The sequence below is a fragment of the Podarcis pityusensis genome, assembly GCF_964106645.2.
Source record: "Podarcis pityusensis genome assembly, chromosome: 5".
In the NCBI taxonomy this organism is placed as follows: domain Eukaryota; kingdom Metazoa; phylum Chordata; class Lepidosauria; order Squamata; family Lacertidae; genus Podarcis; species Podarcis pityusensis.
In genome coordinates, this window is record NC_138032.1 from 51,171,861 (window position 1) to 51,198,545 (window position 26,685).

The 26,685-nt window shown below is 42.9% G+C and overlaps 1 protein-coding gene across 7 annotated transcripts in view; it reads right to left on the reverse strand.

Moving 5' to 3' along the window:
• LOC308477450 (uncharacterized protein) overlaps positions 1 to 26,685 on the reverse strand; it is a 119,923-nt gene that overhangs the window by 51,897 nt on the left and 41,341 nt on the right. Inside the window, exon 1 of one of the 7 annotated variants that reach the window (XR_013986571.1) lies at positions 646 to 1,071. The exons of 5 other annotated variants lie outside the window; for them this stretch is intronic. Coding sequence is in view for 1 of the 2 variants with exons in the window: in XM_081006041.1 (XP_080862167.1) it covers positions 15,497 to 15,566 (70 nt within the window). In the remaining variant the exon portion in view is untranslated. Of the gene's footprint in view, positions 1 to 645; positions 1,072 to 15,496; positions 15,567 to 26,685 lie in introns of those variants that run through there. One more of the 7 variants, XM_081006041.1, reaches the window with a different exon arrangement.

The window sequence follows — 26,685 nt, forward strand, 5'->3', positions numbered from 1 at the left end:
AATGTTTTATACCCAAGTACAAAATTAGCTCTTGAGAAGTGATCCTGAGATTCCTGTTAGTTTGTCTACAAACAGAAGCACGCTGGAAATGAAAAAGGTTCTACTTTATTTCCTCCCTGGAAAGTTGTAGAGAAATTTAGGAAATTCTGCAGCTAGTTCTATGGGATTCCTTTTACAATGTTCTGATCAGCGTACTGAGACCAGCACAGAGCTCAACTGCCTTCCTAGAAGTTACTAGTGAATAGTGACAAAGGGTATGCTCAGAATATTATGCTGAGGGGCAGCTGGTCAAGTGCAGGGGTGGGAGCCTCAGTTGGGGGGGGGATGTGGCCCCCAAGGCCTCTCTAATCTGGCCCTCAGAACTTTCCCCAGGCCACCTGCTCTCCTCAGGCCACTCTTCCTACTGGCCCTCCTTTGCCCCCTGAGTGTTTCTGCCTGGCTGAATTGTGTCCTTGGACTCAAATAATGCCTCTTGGTGCTGTTGTGTAACCAGCCAATAAAGCCTTATCAAGGGGAAAGCAAGTTTAAAAAAATAAATAAATGCCTGGACATATTAGCCATGCTAAGCACACACACCCCATAGTTAGCTCCCTTTCCCCTTTTGTAGCTTTGTTTGAGGAAAAAAAATTTAAATAAAAAACTCACCCACTGAGATGATTTTCTCCCCTGATGCTGGGCTCCACTTCACTCCAGCTTCTCCAGGTCCCTTCTATTTTCCTCACACATATGCAAACAAATATTCTGCCAGCAAGGCCACAACATACATATATTTGCAGTCAGCTACTTACCCAGAGACACGCAACCCCCTCTCTAGAAAATGGCCGCTCTAACCCTTAACAAAGTCGAAGAAAAGTACTGCAGCTGGGTTGGTTGGGGGAGTTAACTAGGACTGCCCTGTTAGAAACTACTGCAATTCAATTGGCTGGAGGCACTGATGATCTGTGTGCTACACAGCTGTGTTCTGACGACCTCCTGACACGCTAAGGGGGTGCAGTTATACTATCTAGATACATGTTCATTCCAAACAGTACAGTAGGTAGAATTTCTCTATGAAGAAACGTAGCTTTTCTCAAATTTTGTTCAGAGTTCTGCTAAGTTCTGCTAAGGGACATTCCCCAAAGAAAGAAAGAAATGTAATGGTATATGGTAGGCAAGCATGCACAATGTATGATTTCCATTGAGCTGCGCCCATGGGAATTAAACGCAGTATTCAAGCAGCGGTCCTGGGCCTCCCTCCCGCTACTTTGCTTTCCTAGCTTCCAAACACCGCGTGTTGCTACAGGTTACCAAGACGGGAAAGGGCACAGGAGTGGGCAGCTTAGTGCAATGCAGGCACAGCAGCTCCTCGCTGCCTCGCCCATCCCCCTTCTCGTTCACTAGTAGAGATGTGAGTCGTGTGAAGCTAGATAAGCAGCGGCACCCTGCCCGCGCGGCACTGCTAGTGGGCTAAGTACTTGTCATGGGAATCCCTCTTCTGCCCCTTAGCACCTTCCTTTGAGCTGCAGCCTGTCAGCAAGAGTTAAATATGCTGCTCCTTTAATGCTGATGGAGAGATAAGAACTCTCTCTGATAAGAGCCAAAGCCTTAAGGATGACAAACAAAGGCTTCTCCCGTCAGAGGAGATCAGGAGATCAGCAGCAAAGTTTTTCAAAGTCTCAAAGTTGCTGCTTTTAAAAGTTGCTGCTCTGACTGGCTCTCCCTAGCTTCCTCTACCAATAATCAATCTCTCTCCCTTTAAAAAAAAATGTTTAAAAATAATTTGCTGCAAGGATTCCAGCAAAGCTTTGTTTAAAGTGTAGGGTTCTGCTACTGCAAAAACGTTTTTAAACTAGGGAGGTAAGGAATTGTTGAAATGTGGCTGTGATTATTCTCCTCCTGACACAGGGGCAGGACCTAGCAAGACAGTGATTGTTCATTGGATGCATATGAGGGTGCCCACTTCCAGCTAAGCCATCCAAGAGACTGAAAATGGACTGGTTGTCTCCTGCTATGAAGGGCAGGACTCAAACCAATGGCTTCAGGCTACAAGAAAGGAGATTCCAACTAAACATCAGAAAGAACTTTCTGATAGTAAGAGCAGTTCAACAGTGGAACAGTGGTCGTGGACTCTCCATCACTGGAGGTTATTAAGCAGAGATTGGATGGCCATCTGTCATGGATGCTTTAGCTGAGATTCCTGCATTGCAGGGGGTTAGACTAGATGACCCTTGGGGTCCCTTCCAACACTACAATTCTATGATTCCCAAGAGACACTGAGTGATTTGATGAAGGGGGACAGAGATAGCATATATTGGCTGGGAGCTGGCAGGTAAGGCAGCTTCGTTGTAATGAAAGCACCAGGTGAGCCTCCCTGAGAAGGGCATTCCACAAATGGGGAGCCACCGCAGAAAAGGCCCGTTCTTCTGGCTTTTAAGATTTTGGAGTGCCAGGATTTTTGGGAGGACTAAATTCAATTGTTGTAGAAAGAGATGAGCTGGTGTTTGCCACTTTTCTACTTCGAAAGACAGCAGTGGGGAAGGACTGTGTAAGGTACTGCTGCGTAGAGTACTGTAGTGTACAAATTTTATAAAATAAGTGAATGAGTGAATGAATGAATACATCATCTACAGAAAGGGGCACAGTCTCTACCATTTCCAGGGAGATACGGGGGAAGACTCAGGCAGGGGGAGTGGAAAATCTCTGCCAGTCAGCAGCGGCGTAGCATGGGTTGTCAGCACCCGGGGCAAGGCAAGTAATTTGCACCCCCTAACCCCTAACCTGCCGCCGCTGCCAGCTTCTTCTTGCTGCTGCCTGGGCTGGTCTGGTGTGGTTCTCTCCCGCGCTCAGCGCTGCGCTGGGCGGCCGCTGCACTGCCCCTCCCCCAGATAGTCCCTCGCTCTCTCTCCGCACCGCACGCCTGGCACCCACCCCCTCCACAGTGGGCGGCGACCCAGCAGCTCGGATCGGATTCGCACAGCCAGCACTGCAGTGAGAGTGAGTGAGTGAGCCAGGTAGGGGCAGAGAGCTGCGAGTGTGAGCGCACCCCCCCCCAGATGTTGCGCCCGGTGCGGCCAGCACCCCCTGCACCCCCCACGCTACACCACTGCCAGTCAGTGCAGCTAAAGAGTGTGATCTGTGACCTTCCAGATGTTGTTGGACTAGAACTCTCATCAGGCTAATGGGAGTTGAAAACCAACAATATCCAGAGGGTCACAGGTCCCTCATTCCTGGTGTAGAGACAATACTGAGCTAAATGGACCAATGGTCTGACTTGATATAAGGCAGCTTCCCGTGTTCCTATGAATGAAGAGGCATTAGAGTTCTTCTGTCCAGTAGACATAATATAAATTAAATAATGCAAAATTAACTAAAAACTTTATAAAAGTGCACAAAATTGCAAGAGCATGGGGCAAGTTCTGCAATCCTACGCACAGATACCTGAGCATATGTCCCATTGGACTCAGTGGCATTTACTGCTGAGTTGCACTATCTGTGGCTTATTAACTGTAATGTCAAAGGCACAACCACAATCGCAAACAAAAGCCTATAGCTTCCAACACTTAACAACAAACACAACTGAGGCTTATTTTATCAGTGTGATATACTGTGATTTGAATGCCAGGAAAATGCAGCATCCCTGAATTCTCCTTTGAGAGAATACAAGCAGCAAGCTGTACACTGCTCTACAAAAAAGTATGCAAAACCCTCCAATTACACAGGATAGGGACATACATTCAGGATCTTTTAATGTGGATTAGTTAACAATTTCACCATCCTGTTTTACAAGATTGGGGTGGTTGAACAAGGTAAAAGGGAGGATTGATTCCTATCCTTCCAGTGCATGCTCTTGGGATTCTAATTCATTCTAGTAATTGTAACTAATGAGGATGTAGGAATTTTATCCAGATTCATTACAGTGAAGTAAAATGATATGATGATGTGTAGGTTGCATTGGTCTCTTCTCTATCCCATAATATGGCAATGTTGTGTTTTAAATCCAGCAACTCTCAAATTACCAGATATATTTTATTCAGTATTCTTGAGTCTGTCCAATTAAGCTAGACTCCGGTGGGCCTGGGATTTATGTCATTCTCCTTCTGGTTTTATCCAGAGCATCCATCAGCCTGCAGACCCACCACATACGTTATATCATGCAAGGCCATGGCACAGCGGAGTACACTGAGGCATTCAGGTGATCTTTAATAAAAACTGCTGAGCAGCTCAGCTAATTGAAATTGCCAGGCAATTGCTATTGTCCATTCAGCTGCAAACAGAACAAGAGGAAGTATTATGCCTGTAAGTTACTGGCCAGAATTCAAGTTATTGTCTGATGGATTTTCCATTTGCAACTAAGAATGTGTTTGTTGTTTCATTTAATGAAACACGTTGCGTTACAATAGGCAGCATTTGTGCAGGTAGTGTTCTAAGCATTTTCTGTTATTGTAGTCTATAGGCCTGCTCATTCCTTCCTCCTATTTGTGATTGAACACCCTAAAAATGGCATACAAACCTGGAAGATTCACTTAGAAACAGGTCCAGAGCCAAAAAAATCAGGGATACTGGTGTGTGTGTGTGTGTGTGTGTGTGTGTGTGTGTGTGTGTGTAGAGCTCCTGACAGTCAGGGTGTTGCATACTTTACAGTTTGTGTAATCCTGTTCAGGCTGGTCCATTAGGGCAAATGGGGTGTTACCCCCCAACCTCAATCTGCCTTCAGTCAGCCGCCACCTGCCTACCTTCCTGCTTACAAGCATTCCCGAGGGTGGCACTGGCTGTCAGCTTCATCCTTAGTCCGAGTGTTGCCCTTGTAGAACTTAGCAGGGAAGAGGATGGAGGCAAAACTAGAATGTGTTGGCTCTGCCTTTATTGACTCTGGCTTCACCTACTGTTTGGGCTCACTGATCTTCTGCCTCACTAGTTCCCATGGCCACCAACCACCACACGGCACTGGCACTTTACTGCTGCTCTCCATGTTCTGTGGCCACACAAGGGGCTATGTCCAAAATAGTGAGAAATACAGGAAATATACCCACTTTTCTAGGTGTGAGTGTCTGTGGGCACACAAATGAGGTATATAAGCTATTTGAGGAAGAGTTGTTACCCAAATTTTGTTGGGGAACTGTAGCTATGAATACTTTGAAAAAAGAAGAAATTATAATCAGCAATATCCTTGGATTGTTGCATTTTTGTCTGGCTCTTTTTGTTGTGCCCAGTTAGTCAATACAGAGCAGCTGCATTCTGTCTCCCTCCCTATTTCTTTCTCCAAAAAAAGAGACACTTGTTTGATTGTTCTTCACATCTGACTGCACACGTACCATCCAGCTGCTCCTCAGGCATGGCAGGAGGAATCCAAATGGAATTGGCCATACCTCCCACCTGCCTCCATCTTATCAAACTTCTCTTGAGAAAGGGTATGTGTTGTGTGTGAGAATTCAAGGGATGGGAGGGAGCTGGAAGTCTGAGGTCAAGATTTGCCATTCTGTCTTAGTTGATGCTTATTGATATCCTTGTCCATGAGCTCTCTGTGTGCAACAGTGAAATGTTAGCAATCTACCTTGCTGGGCTGTTGTAGAATAAGTGAGAAGAAAATAATTGTCATCTACACTGAGCCTTGGCTACAGGACCAGCAATCAATCTACTTACATAAATGTTCATGTCTCCCTCAGCTACAATGGCTAATAAATACTCCATTCTGACAACTGTATTGAAGATGAGGGTTCCCCCCCCCCCTGGGAAATAATAAACTACTGCATTCTGACTGCCATGCAGCCGTCTTGACCTCATTTATTAGACTACCCATTGACCTTTCACTATAGCTTAGCCAGACCTATCAAAGGAGCACACACATTCAGGAAAATGGGCAAAATTAATTCTTTGTGCAAATCCCCTGGAAATACTCTTCTGATAATGTCGCTATTTTATTAGGCAATTGAATGTTACTTTTAAACTCTTTTTTTAGTCACTCAGCAGAGTGTTTTTAGAAGGGCCTCTCATTTTTGGCACTGCAGTTTTGGGTCACCTTGTTTGTGAAATCTAAAAGACGCAAAGCACAATTTATACGCACATGGTAAGAGCACTTTCACACACAGTGGAAATCATTTTCCTGGGCATGGTTGAGTGCTTGTCTCATCAAGTGTGTAGCTCACTCAAAAGCTGCTGTTGTCCAAAAATTGTGGCTCAAAGTTACTGCAAAATTACCTTATGGTTACTTTTCCATTTGGCAATTATCACATGAATCACAATACTGTAAATGAACAGGAATCAACAACACAAGTACAAATCCATTTTCATAACAGTGTTTTCTGCATCTAATAAAAAAGGCAACTGAACATTCTTTCATCTTAGGTAATCTTGGGTTTGTTTGAAATGTGAACATGTTATACAGAGGTCTTACTGGTTTATGCAGGCAAAGCATTTTGCTCAAGATTGGTTAGCACCACTAGAGCTGTGGGGAGAATATTGGACAGGAGTCACCAAGGATCCCCTTCAGTGGAAGCCTTGAACAAGGACTTCTGCTTTTGCTTTCCCCACCCCCACCTCTGCAACCCCTGAATTTGGCTCTGGGCAGGTCTGAAGAACTCCCAAAACAGCACATGGTGGGGAAAGAGGGGGGATTGTTCCTTCTGGCAAGCTGAAATGCTTGCACAGACAACAAGTTCATAATAGAGTGGCATTGAATTCCACCCATTCATTATGTTTATTTTGCATGTGTTTGCATGAGTATACAGTATAGGCAAACATCAGCAATTCTCACCCTCTAGGGAGACCTGCTTGAGCGATTTACCATCAACAGCTATTTAAGTTGAAGTTGGGCACCCATTATCTTTAAAATATTTATATTTCAGCAGAAACAAACAGCTTTACTGTAAAGGCAATGTGAGCACATCAAGGTATTAAACTTACAACTCCAAAATGAACAGAAGGAAATTGCTTTGCCATCCCATACCTAGAAATTTTGCTTTTATGAGAAGAGTGTCATTTATATTTTTCATTCAAGGAGGACACATAATGTAAAGATTGTAACATATTGTGCTGTGATAATGTGAAGTTTTCATACCAGGAAGAGCAAGATCTGCCACATTCTGCAAAGCTAACCAGAATCTGGAAGCTGCAATTACTGAAATGTGAAATGATAGAGGGTTAAGCGCAGTTACCTTCTTGTACCAAGTGGACAAACACAAATTCAGATGGTTGCATTCATATTTAAGAAGACTTATATTTTGCATCTGATCACCCTATTCTCCACAGATCTCTCCCTAACATTTTGTCATCTTCTTCCTTCTATAGCTAAACTTAATGTAAATAGAACATTATATTAGATTTTATTAAAGTTTTAAAATTACAATAGTAGCATGTATCTTGCCAATATAGTATGACAAATATCAGAAAACTGGGTTGTGACCCATTCTTTCATGGGCACTCCTATATCTAAGGAAAGAGTTCAGTGAGCTTTCTCTCTTCTAAAAGTTAAATCAGCTAGCTTTCTCTGTCCTCACCCAGCTTGGCACATGTGGATCACAACATGCTGGTCATGTAGAAAGAGAGACTGGTGTAGTGCTCAAATTACAGAGAATGGTGCATCCTATTCTATTGTTTGCCACGCCCTGCTGTTTCTAGAAGACTGAAGTGGGCCATAAAGTTGGGTGCAGTCAGGAAGTGGGGTGTGTACATTTCCATAAGGGCCTATAAGAAACTGCTGGATTTGTATGTGACTGTCCCTTGGGGTGATTCACAGTACTTCAGCCAACAGCCTTTTCACATATGAACCTTTTGGATTGACTCTGCTCACCCAGGCTGACTATTAGGTCCTTCTAGGCAGGAAGATGTATGTTCCAGCTGAGGCTTGCTCTAGCAACAAGGTCTTCCCAAGCTCTGGCAAGGTTCTGTATTCTTGGTTGTTGTTCAGTTCTGCCTTCTGATTAGTCATACTGTCCTGACTTAGTATCTCTTAACATCTCACCAGTAAATGCTAACATTTGCCATATGTCTGACATTTCTATATTATTTCCAGAATAAGATCACTAATACACACTTGATTTCTTAACTAATGTTGGTCCTTGTAAAACAAATGAACATCTAATTTAGGGTTGCTATATTTTGAAGAGCAAAAAAAGAGGACACATTTGCTGACTTCTGCTTTTAACTATGGATCTCTATGATGACTCTCATTATGAAAAAGAGGACGTGTCCTGGAAAAAGAGGACATATGGCAACCCTATTAATTATCTGAGACATCTATTACAGCTACTCACCTAATAGCATGCTATCCCCCCTATACACACACACTTTAGAAAAAACAACAATTTACAATGTGTTTACTGAGGCTTGTAGAGATATTTCCCCAAAGTATTTGAAAATAGAGTTTCCTTCCAGCAAACACTGAGAATGAGGCCACAATGCATGATGCACGCCTGTCCCTTAGAAACCCAAGATTATTTGTTCTCCAACTGTTCAAAAGGTAATTAAGGAGCATTGCATGTTCCTCAATTAATGATTCCTCATTCAGTGGGGGGATCTTTGATAATAATTTGTTTTAATCAGGGTAGAGACTGTGAAACGGGGGGTGGAATCCTCTAAACAATTCAGTGAAGAGGAACAAGGAATTTTTAATCAAGCAGAAAAGCTCTAAAAGGTTTGAGGGACACATCCATCATAAATTAAGCTTCCTGTTTGTTTCTTTATTCAGATCCCATAAAACAGCATGATAATAATCTTCAAAGGCCATTTTATCAACTGGAGGTAAAGTTTGTGGAAGGTGTGAATGATAAAAAACCAGAAGTGGAGTTCAATAAATGATACATATTCTTGAAACCTCCTTTTTCAGTGTATCCCAGTTCAGTCCTATGAGCCATCTCTGAATGCTATTCTGTGTAGAGAATGGAGAACCCAATCCTTAAAGTTTACATGTTTGATTTCTTAGCAGTTTCATCCTTTTGTTCCACTGTAGGATGTAAATAAGAGAAAGGTGAGTTACTGTTAAGGTTCAACACACTACATGTGTTTGGCAAGTGCAGACCAGAAACTGAGCCTTTTCTGTCATGGTGCCCAATTTACAGAACACACTCCTCAGTAGCAGTTGCATGACACCACCATTATTATCTTTTTAGTGTTATGTTAGCTATAGAGCAAGGTCAGGGGAGTCTTTGGCCTTCCAGATACTGTTCAACTACAATTCCCATCTTTAATAATTGGACATGCTGGCTAAGGTTGATGGGAGTTGTAGTTCTGTAATATCTGGAGCATAGCTGTCAACTTACAGATTTGAAAATAAGGGACCAGCAGCCTTGAAAATAAGGGACCAACAGCCAAAATAAGGGACCAGCAGCCAAAATAAGGGACCTGCAGCCTCACCTGTTCCAGGCACTCCAGTCTTCCTGTCCTCCTGCAATCTGGTAAAACTCATGCTGGTAGCTTCGGGAACACTGTCCAACCAACTTTGTAACCAGAGGTTCAACTGAATAGAATCTGAATCACATGCACCACAAGGCCTATGCAGCCTCAACTTAAGATGGCTCCCCGGCCTGGCTTTGCACTGCAAAGTTTGCAGCAGCATGTGCAACAAAATGGCGTCCAGCATTCAAAAACCCCCTCAGCTTGCATTAACTAGCCACACACAAGGCATGCAAGCTCCACCCCCCAGTCGTTCTTAGACTTCTTATTGGGTGAGCAACACAGCCAAGCAACACAGCCTCCCTCCTCCCTGGCCAGCAGGGAGGGAGGGAGAAGAGCTGCTTCCTTTGAAATTTAAGGGACATCATTTAAGGGACATTTAAGGGACATCCATCAATAAGGGACAGCAGCGGGACATGGTGCTGGAATAAGAGACTGTCCCTTCAAATAAGGGACACTTGACAGCTATGATCTGGAGAGCCAACGTTTCCCCACCTGTGCTCTAAAACAAGCCCTAGAACATCACCTCTAGGCTTCCATGGCAGACAAATTGATGTGGAAATTACTTGCTGAAAGTAAAAAAGGTTGAACCGCTTTAAATTAAAATTGTGTGACTTTGCCACACAAATGGCAAGCCCTAGAAGGACACAATTGGATAGAAGAGGTCCATGAAGTTTTTAGAGCAACTGTAACTCATGAAGGGAAACAAGATAATTTTTTGCTTAAAGGTAATCTAGGAGTGCAAAGTGGGAAATAATATGAATCAATCTTAACCCCTTTCTGCCTGTGAATTTTTTAATACATTCTCACTTACTCAAGCAGGGTTTGTTTGTTTGTTTGTTTGGGTTTTTTACATATGATTGGCTTAAAACCTATTATGTACAATGGGTACAGGGGTTATTGTACACTTCATCATCCTGGAAAAAGTGATAAATAGGGTACTGAAGGGTTCTGTCCTGGGCCTGTTGTTTTTCAATATTTTTCAACAACTTGGATGAAGGAATTGAGGCGTGCTCGTCACGTTGCAGATGACTGGGAGGGATAGCTAATGCCATAGAAGACAGAACTGGGATTCAAGATGACCTTAACAGATTGGAGAACTGGGGCAAAACTAACAAATGAATTTCAATAGGGACAAATGTAAGGTTCGACACTTAGGCAAGAAGAACCAACTGCGCAGTTATAAATGGAGGCTGCCTGGCTTGTTAGTAGGACATATGAAAAGGATCTAGGCTTCTTCGTGTACCACAAGCTTAACATGACTCAACAGTGTGATGTAGCAGCAAAAAAAGTGAATGCTATAATAGACTGCAACAATAGAAGTATAGTGTTCCGATCAAGGAAAGTAACAGTACTGCTCTAGTCTGCCTTGGTCAGACAACACCTGTCCAGTTCTTGGAATCACAATTTAAAAAGAGTATTGACAAGCTGGAGCGTGTGCAGAGGAGGGTAACCAAAGGTCAAGGGTCAGTCTGGAAACCAAGCCTTATGTGGAACGGTTGAGGGAGTTGGGTATGTTTAGCCAGAAAAAGAAGAGACTGAGAGGAGATATGATAGCCATCTTCAAATCTCTCAAGGGCTGTCATATGGAAGCTGGAGCAAGATTGTTTTCTCCTGCTGCAGAGGGTAGGACCTGCACCTGGCTCCAAGCTATAAGAAAGGAGATTTCAACTAACTATCAGGAAGAACTTTCTGACAGTAAGAACTGTTTGAAGTGGAATGGGCTCGCTTGGAAGGTGGTGGACTCTCAGTCATTTGAGGCTTTTAAGCAGAGTTTGGATGGCCATCTGTCATGGAAGCTTTAGTTGAGATTCTTGCATTGCAGGGGGTTGGACTAAATGGCCATTGGGATCCCTTCCAACTCTACAATTCTATGATTCTATATGCCTTTTACCCTGAGGTACTCCGGCACTTCCCACACTCCCCTGAACTACCTTTCCATTTTATTCAAGCTGTGTGTTGGGTCTTTATTGGGAATTTCACTCAATGCCCCCTTTATCTCCGCTGCCACCAAAGATAACCCTTATTGGAACACTTCATCCCTAAAGTAGCCAAGGATGAGGTATGTGGTGTAATACAACTGATTTATTAAAAATAAACACAGTTTTCAACATAACTCTATACATAAGCATATGGTTTCAAAGGTTCCTGTTTCTTATTTATTACCTTATTGCAGTCATAACAGTGGCTACCATACGGCTGTTCCTATAATACTAATCAACCCTGCTTCCCTTCCACCATTGTCACACTCCACTCTCCACACTCCACTCTATCTTCTGAACTCCTGACTCAGGCTGACCCTCAACTCTCTCACTATTCACCTTCAAACCCCCTTTCAAATTCTCAGCCATTCATCACCTACCTCTCATGCTCTCCCCATTTCACATTACCATAATTCTGCTATTATACTTGCCATAATAATAGTATACCTTAACTACTTTAGTATATGTGTATATATAATATTATATACAAACACCAGAACATCATAGGGTTCTCTTCTCTATAAAGATCTGTATTTTTAAAATGCTGCAATATTTTTTTGTTTGTTGGGAAAAATTGTCCCAGTACATGACTTGGCATTTATTCAAGGGTCATCATTTTCTGTCCTTGGGGAATATATGCTCCGATCTTACAGGGCACTTATCCATCCAGCTCAGAGCAATTTAAGAATCGGGGAGGGGGGGGACGACAACACATTCCAACCACTCTGTTCTTTGTCTGTCTTGTTATTGCACAAAACAGCACGTTTTTATTTGCTGCAGTCTCAGAGAAAGGAGAACATCACAGCTAGTATTAGGACCAGACACTTCCTTTAATCGTGATTTTTCTGATGTGCTGTTGCATTTTCCTGAATGCTGTATTGTGCTACTCTGGCACAAAATGCATTGACAATGCTTTGTGACAGAAGCAAGGCTAATGAAAGGTTTCAGTTTCCTTTTTGTACTTCACTTTTTTACCTGTTCTGCCTCATCTCCTCAAATCTTACAATTCTGACAGGCGCTAATACCTGCCAGTTATTAATCATGTTGCATGACCTCCTGGCCTCTTAGTGTAATTAGATGTGTGACCTATTGCTCTGCCATCTCAGAATAAGTACCAGCATTGTAGGTTGCTTTTCATAAATTTCATTTGTTTGCACCCTTCTGTAGCCAAAGTTGTTGTTCTTTTATTTTTATTTTTTTTGTCAAAAAAGAAGTTTATGTTCTTTTACCTCCTGTAAATATTTGTAAACAGTTTCTCACATTCCCTTAATCAATATTTTAACATGTTAGAACTCCAGAGGGCAATATGAGCTGACATGTATCCTCAGCTATTTCCACCAGGGAAAATGTCAGTTCCTGCAGATCTGGAGACTTGACTAGGAGCTGACAACTTTTCAGCCAGCCCTTAGCAGCTGTGCCTTTAACACCAGCTTGATTTACAGCAATTTGGAATCTTGTGCACAGTTCTGGTTTCCATATCTCAAAAAAGGACATCAAAGACCTGGAAAAGAGGTGTAAAAAAGCGGGTGGGTGGGGGAACCAGAATGATCAAGAGGTTTGGTCTCTTTCCATACAATGAAAGACTACAGTGGGGGCTTTTTAGTTTAGATGACTTAAAGGAAGACATGGCTGAGGTTTATAACAGTATGCACAGTGTGGAGAAAATAGATAGAGAAAAATGTTTCATCCTCTCTCATAATACAGGAAATTTGAGTTGCTCATAAAATAAGCAGTGGATTCAACACATGCCACATCAAAAAGTATGTCTTCACACAAAGCATATTTAATCTATGAACTTCATAGACAAAAATGTGTGGTGACTTAAAAGGGGATTAGACAGATTCATGGTGGATATGTCTTTCAGTGTATTAAGCTATGAAAGATACCCTCCACTTTCATAGGCCAGATACCTCTGAATACCAGTTCCTGGAGACATATAAGGTGTGTGGGGGAGAGAGAGAGAGTTAGTCATCATTTCTTGTGTATGGGATTTCCAGAGGTGTCTGGGTAGATACTATTGGAAACAAGATGGGCCCTTTTTCTGATCCAGCAGGGCTCTCCATGGGCTGTTAATTAGCAAAGTATCATGTTTAGCTTCATGCTGTGAAACACCTCACCTATTAATTTATGCATACAAAACAGCTGTATTATATACAGCTGCAGGGCATCTGAGTTCTGCTTCCAGTCTGCCACCTTTTTTTTTTTTACAGGGCATTTATGCTTTTAACTGTTGTTTGACAAAGAGATGCAGGCAATGGGGACACGTGTCACCTGCAAAATATTTTGCTTGTCACATCACAGTTAAAGGTACACCAGCCTTTCAGAGCTCTCTTATATGAGCTTGCATCAACTCTTCTTCAGGTCAGAACTGATCCTGAGCTTAAAGCTGAAACTAGGCTTGATTTACAACTGTCATAAAACTGTCATTAAAAATTTGCATGTAGATGAAAAGTACATGTTGAGCAAATGAGAAAACATCTTGGGGGAAAATATGCGTAGATGTTGTTAAGCAACAAGTCTGGATTTAAATTATAGCATTTGAACTGGTGCCATCAATTTTCAAAATAGGTTGGCAGCAAATTAATTAAATAACTGCGGTCTGTCTATAATTCTGCATGAAACTGTGACGAGATGGAGCTTTGTACAGACAATTCTCCAAATGGAGGAGTGGGACATTTGTTGCACATTTTAGATTTGCCAAAACTTTACAGAAATCTTAATATTTAGCTTTAGTCATGGAATCCCAAACAACAGTTTGTGCTTAATGGTAAAAGTAGGATCCAACACTTGAAAAATAGGACAGGTGCTTCTTTTGCCACCTGACTCCGAAAACTGGGGAATGTAAAATTGAACTTATTCTCATGAGTTCAATACTCCAGTAGGCAGCTTGCTTATTTAAGTAGAACAGTATGCTGCCTCCCTTCTTCAGAGCTGTCTAACTGCACTATGCTGTAGTGACAATCACTACAAAAGTGCCAATTCTTGCAGAATCCTTTAAATTGGATGTTTCAACCATCAGTTTTATAGCTAAAGGCATGAAGTCAAAAGGGTTCAGAGTGATCACCTATACACATACTGGTGCTTCAGAAAGAGATCTTTTCCTGATCTATGAGCACCGGCTTTCAAACAACTGCACCACTATTCTGTTCTCCTAGGAGAACATATCAGATGAAGAAGGGGTCCCGCACAGCAAAACACGTAACATCTGGAGAGAGCCCGCTTTGACAAATAGCACATTTAAGAGCTGCAGACATACTGCATGTACAAACAACCCTGGAAAGCAGGAATCAGAAAATGATATAGCAGAGACAATCACACTGTTTGGTTTAAATAATAAGAGCATGTTATTATTATTTTTCCTTTGTTTATTACATTTATATCTCACCTTTATTCCAAGGAGCTCAGGGTGGCATACATGGTTCTCCCCCTTCCCTCCCCATTTTATCCTCGCAACAACCCTAGGTTGAGTGAGGGTGACCCTTGTCTCCCAGATCCCAACCCAACACTCTAACCACTGCACAACACTGGCTCTAAAAAGCCCTCTCAAAATAAAAGTAACAAATCTTTATAGTGCTGAGAATTAGCTTTCAGTTCTGCCCGAGGAAGACTTCTTGGTGACTGCAAAGCTTTCACCAGTGAAAGTTGTTCTAATAAAATATATAACCACTTTACATATTTTCGGGTTGTTGGTTTTTTTGCAACTACTGTCTTACCTGCACATCAACCAGTGGCAAGTTCCTATTAATTCATGAAGCCAAGGTCTCGATTAAATCCATTGTTTTTTCTTCTAGAACCAGTCATGAATTTCTGTTCTCCATTTAATTATCTTCATGTCAGCAATATTTATAAGGTGCATAAAAAGGACTCTTGAATAAGCATATTTTAATACCTGTTTTCCGTATGGTATTAGTGTTCTACCAAATGTAGCACTAAATAAAATTTCCTCCTTGACTGGTACTTCCTTGCAACAGACAATAGAGCTAGTGCTAGAAATACAGTAGCATACTCTCATCGCTGTCACTTATTAAAATAATGATCTAAACCTCACCAACTCTTTAGGATGAGCTCCTCTGCCCTTTTCCAGCATGGAAAAGGATCTTCAGGAGTTCACATGTGCACTTATAAATCCTTCCAAACTGCTTACTTACAAAGGAGAAGTCTTAGATGGACAGGATTGTGGATGGTGTTTACTTCACAGAGAATAAGCCTTTGTGTGACCTAGAAAAATGGAAATGGTAACTCTTCTGGACAAGAAAGCTGGTTGTTTTGGGTGGTATTAAATTTAAATAATTTACACTCACACAACGGGACTGACCTCCTCTTTCCTATATGTGCCATCCACAAATCTGCTCTAGTGGGGTTTGGGAACCCCTAGAACAGATTTGGGGGGCAGAAGGAGAAGAGAAGAACTTTCCATTTTACAAGGAGAAATCCTTGCATTGACAGAATGTTGACCTGAGCACGACATTGGATTCCATCCCATGTAATTTGGGAACACTGGTATTAGACATCATACCAAATATTGGGACAAAAGACTGGGCTCCCTCCACACTCTCATCTGGCACTTCATGGCATTTTTCAGGCCCATATGGGGCTAGGGTGCATGTATGGCACTTGTCCTATGCATGTGTTAACCCTATGCCTGAAGAAGGAGTGGGATTGAACCTCTTGCACAACTTGCCCCCAAAGCTGCATGTCTTGCCAGTCCCACTGTCTATTTATTGAGACTGGGTGTCTGCAAAGGGCAAACCTACAATGTAGGTCTCTATACAATTGGTAACTCCGATAGCATGGCTTTCCCATCAAGTGGACATATATGCTCATACACCCTTATGTGCACAGATTTCCCCTTTGCAGATGTCCATGCTCAATGCATGTATATTGAGGGCAGGGCTGGCAGCTGTGATATGCCGGGAATGAGGCTGAATGGTGTGATCCAGCTCCCCCTGTACAAGTTAGCAATTCACACACTTGTGTTAACATGTACTCAAGGCATCTGTATTGACAGTACCTGCTTGCCCCTTCAGAACCTATTTTTCTCCATTTCCCCTTCTCTTTGTTATTGTCTTCCTTCTGTGCTGATCTTGGACTTTTTCCAAGCAAGAAATCCAGCTGATGATCGCTCATTCTGACATAGCATTGGAGCAGGAACATTATAAGTGGATGCCCATAATATGGACAGAATTTATTATTACCCAATACGGAGGAATGGTGGTGGGAATTAATGGAGGTAAAATTAAGCACCAATAATAATAACTTGGGAATCCCTCTTGGACTTTTCATGGGAAAAAGTAATGAATGATTCTGAGACACTTTGACTTAAAAGAAATATTGTGTAATAGAAAATGGAGAAGATGGATATTAACATGCACTGAATGTCTTAAATAATCTTTTTTTAATGTAACTGGCAGACAGAAAATCAGAAGCCCCTTTTCTCTATCCGTAATGTTTCCCCCCCCCTTTGTCCTTTTTTGTTTTTTCTTTTTTGTTCTCTTTCTCTTTCCTTTTTTCTTCTTGTTCCTTTTTTCTTTGGAGTCCTATGTTTGGGGGCTTTGTTAAGCTCCAGAGGTTAAGTATTAATGGAGGTGATAGATAGTTCTTAGAGATGGGAGGCAGGGAAATGTTGTTCTCCCAGGTTGAGAGACTGGGAGGAAAAATGAGGGATCCCAGGTGAGAGCGGGGATGGATTGATACCATATAGGTGGTGGGGGCTAAGAATTGCCTCTGGGAGAGGACTCTGTATTCTACTTGTTTTGTTTGTAGTCCTTGCAGCTGTTATTTATTGTAATGCGAAAATTTTTAATTAAAAATATATTAAAAAAAGAAAATGGATGCCCATATTGGCAGTGAGTCCTGGAAGATCTGCTCCTTGCCGTGCAGGCCTTTTCTGCTTGGCCAGGGTGGATGAGGTGGGCTGACTGACTTCAGCTACAAAAGCTGAGGCTGCTGAAGAAGTTGGAGGCCATATTGGTTGTGATTCCTGGAAGACCTGCTCCCTGCCTTGCTGGACTTTTCCACAAGAATGGGCCTTTTCTGTGGTAGCTCCCCGTTTGTGGAATGCTACCCCAAGAGAGGCTCACCTGGCACATCTGTTGAGTATATTTAGGCAGCAGATGAAAACATTTTTCTGTAACCAGGGCTTGGGCTGATTAACATTCTATGGCCTTTGAAATGTGCTTGTGATAAGTTTTATTGGTTTGTTTTTGTTTTATTATGTATTTTGTATTCTCATTTTCTATTTATGTTGTGAACCTCCCTGTGATCTTCTGATGTAGGGCTGTATACAAATCTAATGAATAATAATAATAATAATAATGCCCAGAACAATTACTTCCTGTCATTTCATGGTGAGACAGGATCTGGTTTTCTTTCCATTGATAGCCACTGCTCTTAGGAGAAGCAAGGCTGGTTTTGGAGAAGAAGCATTGCTCATTTTCTTATGCATGTTGCCACTCTCTCCCGGAAGCCTCAAATTGCAAGAGGCAGGGGGGTGTATACTTTTGCTGTTTGTAACCTCCTGATATCTGTCCTAGATAAATCACTACAAATTAACTTTAAAGCTTAGCACTGGGACTGACTAATCTTCGGACAAATAATATTTCTCTAATAATGAATGCAAGCTGAGAATGCATTGTATTGTAAGGAAAGTGACAGGTCTGCCAAACCTCTACAGAACTTGCAAGATTCAGGCTCATGAGAGATTATTGTATACTGTGCTGACTAAGAAAAAGAAAAGACAGAATTGGGTTACTGTGCTGCAGCCATATAAATGTGCATGTAAAAGAACCATGTGGAACTAAGACAAGCACACCTTTCATGCCACCAGAACCTCCTACTGCTTGAAGTGGTGCTTCTGAGAATATGAAAAGAGCCACTTCTGCTGAAAGCTATTAAGTATGGCTTGTCCATGAACAGATGGGCTCCCTTTTATTATTTGTCTTAGATATTTAAAGCTATTAAGCCTGCAAGCCTATACACAGTGGGGCTTACTCCTGTACTGACTAGACATGTACAGGATTACAATCTGCATCTTGGATGAATCGGCTCTTGGAATAACATTTTAAAGCTGGTGGTTTTTCAAAGGGTTATATATACTCAGTTGTTGACAAGACAGTTCTCATCCTGACATGCCTTCCTTGTTCCTGGAGGAGGCAATTCTAAGGTGAGCCAGGAGGTGAGAACCAGCAGTTCATCTTCCTCATCTTGGACCAAAGTGAAGTTGGAGGAACATGGTTGTGCTCCCCCTTCATTTTCACTGTGTATATTACTTTCATTTTTAAAGTGGGGGGGGGGGGGAGAATAAGTTCTGGGGCTAGAAATGGTATTGTTTATTCCCTGGTTTTGGAGGGCTAGGTAGTGGAAGGCTGAGAAGGTGCTGGGTCCTTCAGATCCATGGCTTCCTCTGGTTCACCCCGAAGTCCATTTTTATCCCTACTGACATCAAAGGCCCATCATCAGTAGGACAAAGGGTTCAGAACTTTCCACAGCATTGGAGAGGTGGAATCCAACATGGGATATCCCTCTCTGAGGCTGGACTTCTTTCTCTGCCCTTGGAGGGGGAGATCTGTTGCTTCCTTTGGGCCTTGGGAAGTCCTCCCACAGATCATAGGATGGAAAGGTCAATGCTACTATCAATCAACCCTCCAGGTACGGATCTATGTTAATATAGATTTATCTACCCCTCAGCCAAAAAAATAGTTTGAGAATCCGTGGTCCTTTAAGATGCTTTCCTAACTTGATACCATGTGGCAAGCATTAAAAATGAAGTTTCCTTGTGGAGACCTACATTCAAATTTCTGATAGGCAATGGATGTCGGAGTTTTATGGTGAAGTTACTTAACCATTTTGGACGGGGAAACTGTCAGGATCATGCCAATATCTAACTCAAACGTTCACCTCAGAGGAGACGGCTCCTGACTGCTACTGCAGAGCAGCTTCTGACTATTGGAAGCTATAAAGGAATCATCCATGCAATGGATGGTGTGTGGGGAGAGTGGTTATGACAATGTTCTGCAGAAGAAGGCACTACTCCACTACCGTGCTCAAAATTACCTTCTCAGTCTCTCCAGAAGGCAAGCAGACCAAAGGGGAGGCCTGATGGCATGTAAAAGCCAGCAGATGGTACTTCAAGGCACCTTACAGAGTATTGCCTATGCCCCTGACAAGGTTTCATTTCTCTAGTCTGTTCTCTAGAGCTGCATTGCTACAAGACCACCAGCATCTCTCTTGATTTAGACCTGAGCCCTTGGCCCACCATCAACTTAGTGCACAGGTAGCCAATGAGGTGCATTCCAGAAGGTGGAGGATTCCAACCCCCATCTACTTCAGCCAGCGTGCCAGTAGTCAGAAATGATGGGAATTTTATTGCCACACATCTGGAGGGCACCACGTTGGCTTACCCTGGTCCAGTGCTCAGACTTTTGACAAAAATGTTGCCACAAGGTGAGCTTTAGAAAACATATTTGTATAATCATATCAATCTTGAGTCATTTTTTCATCTAAAACATTGAAAGTAAATGCTGTGGAAAGTCTCCATGTTGTGACTTTTCTGTGTTGACGGTTATTGTATAGTCTCAACTGACAGTATAAAACAAAAGGAGCAAGAGGGTGGCATTATAATCTTCCTCTGCACTTATCTGGCCCCATACCAAAGAGAATGTTTCCAGCATGCTTGTGACCAAACTAGAAGCAAAGCTAAATGCATCCATTTCAGTGCTATTTCTCTATTGACAAATAGAAGGACCCATTTCTTTGTTGTTTATTTTGTTCTGAGTTACCTCTTTGGGCTTCCACCGTGGTCCTGACAACCTGCTATTTGTTGGGGAATGGGAATTTCCATTGATGCCAAAGGAGCATAGGAGCCAACTCCTAGAGGCCATGGGGTCTTGCCCTCTCAATAAAATATTTGAGGAGCCCCCCCCCCGCCCACCACTAGATGGGCATTGCCATTCAAGTGGTGTTTGTGCGCACTGTGTTATGTGACTGACTATGCAGGGTGGGGCTTACCTGGGCCCCTCAATATTTTATTCAAGATAGCACCCCTGCAATGGGAGTGTCCACCCCACCCGCTTATTCCACCTTTCTCTGTCCTCTCAATTCCCATCACCCCCAGCAGCAGAATATTAGAAAGAGTGGGATTAGTGAACTTTTAAAAGCCCTCACAAGCTGTACTGGCATGAAGTGTCAAACAGAACATATGAACAGAAGGAAGTGTTGCTTTTTCTGTTTTAATCAAGGGGGGTGGGAGAGAATAAGCAAGTTAAGTGGTAAGACAGGGAAGAAGAATGCTTATTTACAGTATGGTTTGCCTCATGCCCTCTGCATCTTGGTTACTCTTTCCTGCTCCTCAAATTCTGGCTTGCGAAAAGTGTTCAGCCTTCAGAACAAGAGATGGTGAAAAGGAAGGGGGTGGTCACACAGTGACATTTTGCTAAAGAGCAGAGCAACCTGCTCTGTAAGGGTGAGGCCTGTCAGGTTGAAGAATTGAAGGGGGAAATTAGCAAGGCATTAAAATGCTTGATTCTGTCCAGAGATGCTCTCTTAAGTAAGCCATGCAAACTAATGGCTTTGCCTGTTCAAGGAACACAAAGACGATAGTAAAATGGTAATGACGCTAAGAGGAGGGGGTGGGGTGGGTCAAAGGGGTAAAAGTGATGAGAGCAGACATGTCATGTGGGTGAATAAGAGATGGTCATTAATAGCAGTTCAGGAGACAAAAGGTAACTTCACATAAGATTTAGTGATCTAGGCGGTAGCTGTTTTACAGAAGGCAGTGGTCCAAGCACACAGACAGCAGGGGGAATGGAGCTGCAGAGAAGAGGAAGAAGTAGAAAAGAAATATTTTCTGTCTGTAGGCAGTGGTTATTCTTTTTTACAAGGCAACACCTTACTCCCTGCCACAGTAAAAGCTTGCAGAGATATAGGAGAGGAAAGATACGAGTTCAAAGACAGAATACTTTGTCTGGTAGAGACAGCTGTTTGTTTGTTTGTTTGTTTGTTTAGAGATGCTGTTTCCCTCAAGTGGTCATGTGAAAACCCTGCTTCCAAGCAAACAACGGGAAAAGAGAAAGGGGAGGGATTTATGATGGAAGGAAAATCTCTTATCTGTGTGTAGATGAGAGTGTGGTTAAATGGAGAAACTCCACAAAAATATATTTCCAAGCCTTGAGGAACAGAGCAGCTAGAAGAGGGGGGGGAGAGAGAGCGCTTCAGTTCATAGATCAGGTTTTGCCCGTAGAACAGGCATAGGCAAACTCGGCCCTCCAGATGTTTTGGGACTACAACTCCCATCATCCCTGACCAATGGTCTTGTTAGCTAGGGATGATGGGAGTTGTAGTCCCAAAACATCTGGAGGGCCGAGTTTGCCTATGCCTGCCATAAAGGTACTCCCTCCAAAATATGGTAAAGGTAAAGGTAAAGGGACCCCTGACCATTAGGTCGAGTCGTGGCCAACTCTGGGGTTGCGGCGCTCATCTCGCTTTACTGGCTGAGGGAGCCGGCATACAGCTTCAGGGTCATGTGGCCAGCATGACTAAGCTGCTTCTGGCAAATCAGAGCAACACATGGAAACGACGTTTACCTTCCTGCCGGTGCGGTACCTATTTATCTACTAGCACTTTGAGGTGCTTTCGAACTGCTAGGTTGGCAGGAGCAGGGACCAAGCAACGGGAGCTTACGCCGTCGCAGGGATTCGAACTGCCAACCTTCTGATCGGCAAGTCCTAGGCTCTGTGGTTTAACCCTCAGCACCACCCACGTCCCCTATGCCTGCCATAGAAGCTGCTAATAAACTACAGCTACCAACTCTGCAATGGTAACAATTATGAGAAAAGCACAGCTAAGAAACCCAGTCGCTTATTACTGATGCAGAGAACCGACAGATGGGGGTGTGGGTGTTATGATGCTGAAGTAGGATTACTACCTTTGGTCAGGCAAAATACAGGACAGGTCGGGGGGGGAGGTTGGGGCGCACACTCTCTCATAACAACAAATCCTCGCCCACTTTGTGGAGGGGAGTTCATCGCATTCTGCCTCTTGCCTCCCTCACCACCCTGGCCCTGCTCTTTCCCTCAAATCACATAGGTGGGCAGGGGCCAGGAGTAGATGGCCAGCTCCCATAGTCACAGCTCCAGCTTCTTGCCAATGCTGGTGGCAGAAGAGGCTCAAGCGCAGAGGAGGAAGGAGGAGGAGAGGGCAGGTTGGGGCGGCAGAGGGGGCCAAGTGGTGGCAGACCTGCACCATGGTAGACTGGCAGCGGCAGCTGAGGAGGAGCGCTAGCAAGAGGAAAGGAAGGAGGGTGCAAGGGAGGGAGAGAAGGTCACACCTTCTCTCTTCTCTCTGTTGTCACTCATACTGGGCCAGGCTCCTTGTCAGCTGCACAAACAGTGACACAGCCACCTTTGGGCTGGCTGCCTCCTTCTCACAGCCAACGGTGTCAAGGAAGGGAGGCGCTGCTCCTGGGGTTGGGGTGTATAATACAGTAGTGGCAACAACAGTGACAGGGAGTAAGGGAAGGGAGGTGGGGGGGGGCGATGCCAACCAATGAACTGCACCCACGCTCTGCCCTGCCCATGCAAACTCTCTCTCTCTCTCTCTCTCTCTCTCTCTCTCTCTCTCTCCTCCCTCCCCACTATCCTCTGCCTGCACAGTTTTGAGGAGGAGGAGAACAAAGATGAGCTTGAACATGGGGGGAAAGGTGTCCCTTTTGAAATCCAAATGGGACAGGGGACACTTTTGTCCAAAAAAAGGGACAATCCCATTTTTCTAGGACAGGTGGCAAACCTGTGCTGGAATACCAGCTGAATGTTAGCACCCAGCATACCAAGGCATTTCCTGGGGCCTACACTGGTAAGTCCCACCAGGATTAATGTCAGAGCTGATGCTTTCCTTAGGGCCCTCAGCAGTGCTGCTGAGCAGTAGTGCTGCTGGAGCTGTCAGTCTCCCCCTTCTTCCTTTTGTGGGCTGGTGGCTGCAGTGCTATAATGTACTATGAGCTGAGGAACTCCTCAGCTCCTGGCCTATAACAGCTCTGTCACCACCACTGGGGGAGCCAGTAAATGATTGAACACAAGAAGAAAGGCTAGAACATTATACAACCATAGTTGTCAACTGAATGTGACCAACACAAGAGGCTAATGGTTGCAGGGACCCTGGGACCCTGGTCAGTGTTGAGACCCACATGAGACAGCTGTCCCACCTCCTGCCAAATCAGGAGCTGGGCCTACTCAAGTTCTTAAAAAATACTGTTTGCTATTGTGCCACTACAATTTAGTAACTGGGGTGTAATGAAGGAAGATAAGAGCCTTCTTTGGTCCTCTGTGCTGTATGATTTATTTACAGAGAACCCTAGAGGAAAGCAAAAGGAACAAAGGCTGCAATCCTCTGCCTGCTTGTGTGGGAGAAAGTCCTATTGACCTCTTGTGCTCCAGGTTGACCCAGGAGCCTATCCTCAGAGGCTCACCTTCTTTCACTCTAATTGGGTCTAATCAGCACAAAGGGTGAGGAAACTCCTCATTGGCTTAAAAGCCCCCTTTTGGGCTGATTGAGCAGTTCTAAGATTCTGGAGACTTGGACGCTGCTGCAAAAAATAGTAACAAGTCTTCAACCCTGCTGCCCTGCAACCCTGGACTGCTAAACCTCTGCATGTGTGAGAGATCCACACTGCAGTCCCTCCCTAGGTCATTGTCAGATCTGGAAACGGGGGTTATGGTGTGACAAAGAGGGGAAAAACATGAGCTGCTTTCATGCCCCAATGTTTCTCACAAAATCACAATGATATGGGAAAATGCTTTTGTGCAGCAGTGCAGTATAATAACCATTAGAGTAGCAGAGTCATCTGTTCAGTGTTTTGCTGAATTTTCTTCTACCACTGGTGGCATCTTCCACATCAGTGATGCAATAGCTCATGGTATGTATGGCTTTTTGATCATGTTTCCTGCTGCTTCTGTGTTTTAAAATGCCAGGCAAAAGCTGACATTTCCTTGAACTATAATCCTCTTGCTCTATAGTTAACGTAATGACATTAGTAGGACACCTATGGCATAAGTGCTTTGAGAAATGAAATTTAAGGCACCTGTTAAGAATTTTAGACTGAACACTACCTGGTATATGTCAAGATAGCATTGCTAAATGGTAATTAAGAGCACCCTCTAATGAGATCCCCGAAGAAAACCTCTCACAATATTCACACCAGCTGCTTTGAGACAGAAAAAGAAGTTATAGTACTTTTAATTAAATAACCCCTCAACTGTAACAAAGATATGGTCACATGGAAACATCAAATAGCTAAACTGCAGGATAACTGACATTTTTAATGGTTGGAACAGTATATAATTCTTGATTAGCAAACATATTGGGTCAAAGTAGAGAGGGCAATACCCCAACTCAAGAGTTTACCAGAATATCCATTTCCCAATTTTGGCATAGTCCCATCAACCCAAGCCTTGGCCGAGAAGACCCATTGCATTCCTTGGCAAATTGCATTCATATGCATTTTTTCCAAAGTTTTTTATTTTTTATTTCTTGCAACATTGTTTATTTTTTCTTATTTTTCTTATTTTCAGTGCTTTTTTCTTAAAAAATGTTTAGGGGTACTCTCATTTTGACTCAAGAAAATCACCATTTTGTAGTTCAAATTTATAGTTCAAATTGGGAAAAAATAAATACAGTAAATGGACAAAAGTACAAAGATTCACAAAAATGTTTAGGGGTATGCATTCCCCTTCATCCCCCCAGAAAAAGCACTGCTTATTTCTTACATTTTTGCATAACTTTGACAGTACTCACAATTCTTACTGAGCTGGCACATTAAATGAATTTGCAATGAACTCCAAATGGAAAACATGGCTGTGATTACATTCAGACTATTTTGGTTCAGATTAGACTAAATCACCGGAGCATGTTTTTATCATAGATTGCAAAGAGATTCCATATAGCCAAAAAAAAAGTATTTTGAGGACCCAAGCTCCTCCTCCATGTGGATTGCTTCTGTGTGAACCTTTTGCATGAATCACATGAAGGCCTGGTTTGTGTGGACTTTTCTAATTTGTGGGTTAGAGGATTCAGTTCATACTGGAGGTTATGCATGGAAGACGACTTGTGTCACTCCTCCCCCATGATATTGTAATATAACACTGTTGGGATTTTTGCCTATGTGCTATCTGATGCAGCTTCCCACAGAAGCAATTAAGGAGTTAGCCGAAGAGATATGGGACCTTGGATACAACTCTGCTATTGGTCGAGGTCACCCACATAGGCATGATGACTCATGACTTTCCTGTGGTTGGCTGGTTGGTTGGTCAGTAGTTGTTCTGAGAATTAGTTGGAGTTTGTTCAGAGAGAGTTAAGATCCATGTCTGTATCCTGTATATAGTAACTTGTGAATGTGCTGTAAATAATAAACCTATAAGTAACCAAGTTACTAGTAGCAGCGTCTTGTTCCTGCTTCATCCTGCCAACTTGCAACTGACTGCTTCTGGACAGTCTGCGTATGCTCTGCAATATTCAACAGGTTATGGTTGAGATCCTTCAACAAACACTTTGCTGAATATATGGATCAGGGTTCTATTTGTGTTTATTACTCATATTCTCATGGCCATAAGTTGTCATGCTTTCATTAAACTAGTGATAGTTGAGATAATCCTGGGATCATACCCTTCAGCAAAGGGAAAATAGGGACATCGCATTCCATAATGATAATTTTACTATTTATACTCAACACATCTTACTGGGTTGCCCCAGCCATTCTGGGCAGCTTCCAACATATAAAAAATCATAATATAACATTTTTTTAAAAAATCTCTATACAGGATTGGGGATCAGTTAATTCCAAACCCTCCAACATTTCTCCAAGGAAAATAGGGACATTCTAAGGAAAAGTGGGACATTCCAGAATCAAATCAGAAACTGGGACAGCTTCACTAATATCAGGGATGTCCCTGGAAAATAGGGACACTTTGGGGGGGTCTGTGGGATGCACGTTGGCTGAGATATTGGGAATTTGCATTGCTACATTTCCCAAAGGCATCATGGGAGACAAGAATGTATATATTTAGGGCAGATCCTTCCAGCCTTTGACAAATAACTTAACATGCAGCAACCAATCCGCGATTGAGAATGAAGAGAACAGAGAACTAAATTTAAAAATAAAATTAATTTTGAGGTGGAAAATGCTAAGGCCTGCAGTTTCCCATATTTTTGTAGTACAGTAAGTTTGTTCTCTTATTAAATATGTATAAGTAGGTTATAGCTAAAGATGCAATGGAAGACTTTCGATTTTCTTTATGTTGCCATCAGGGAATTGCTAATGGGAAAAGAAGAGTTCTGAAGGCAATTATGA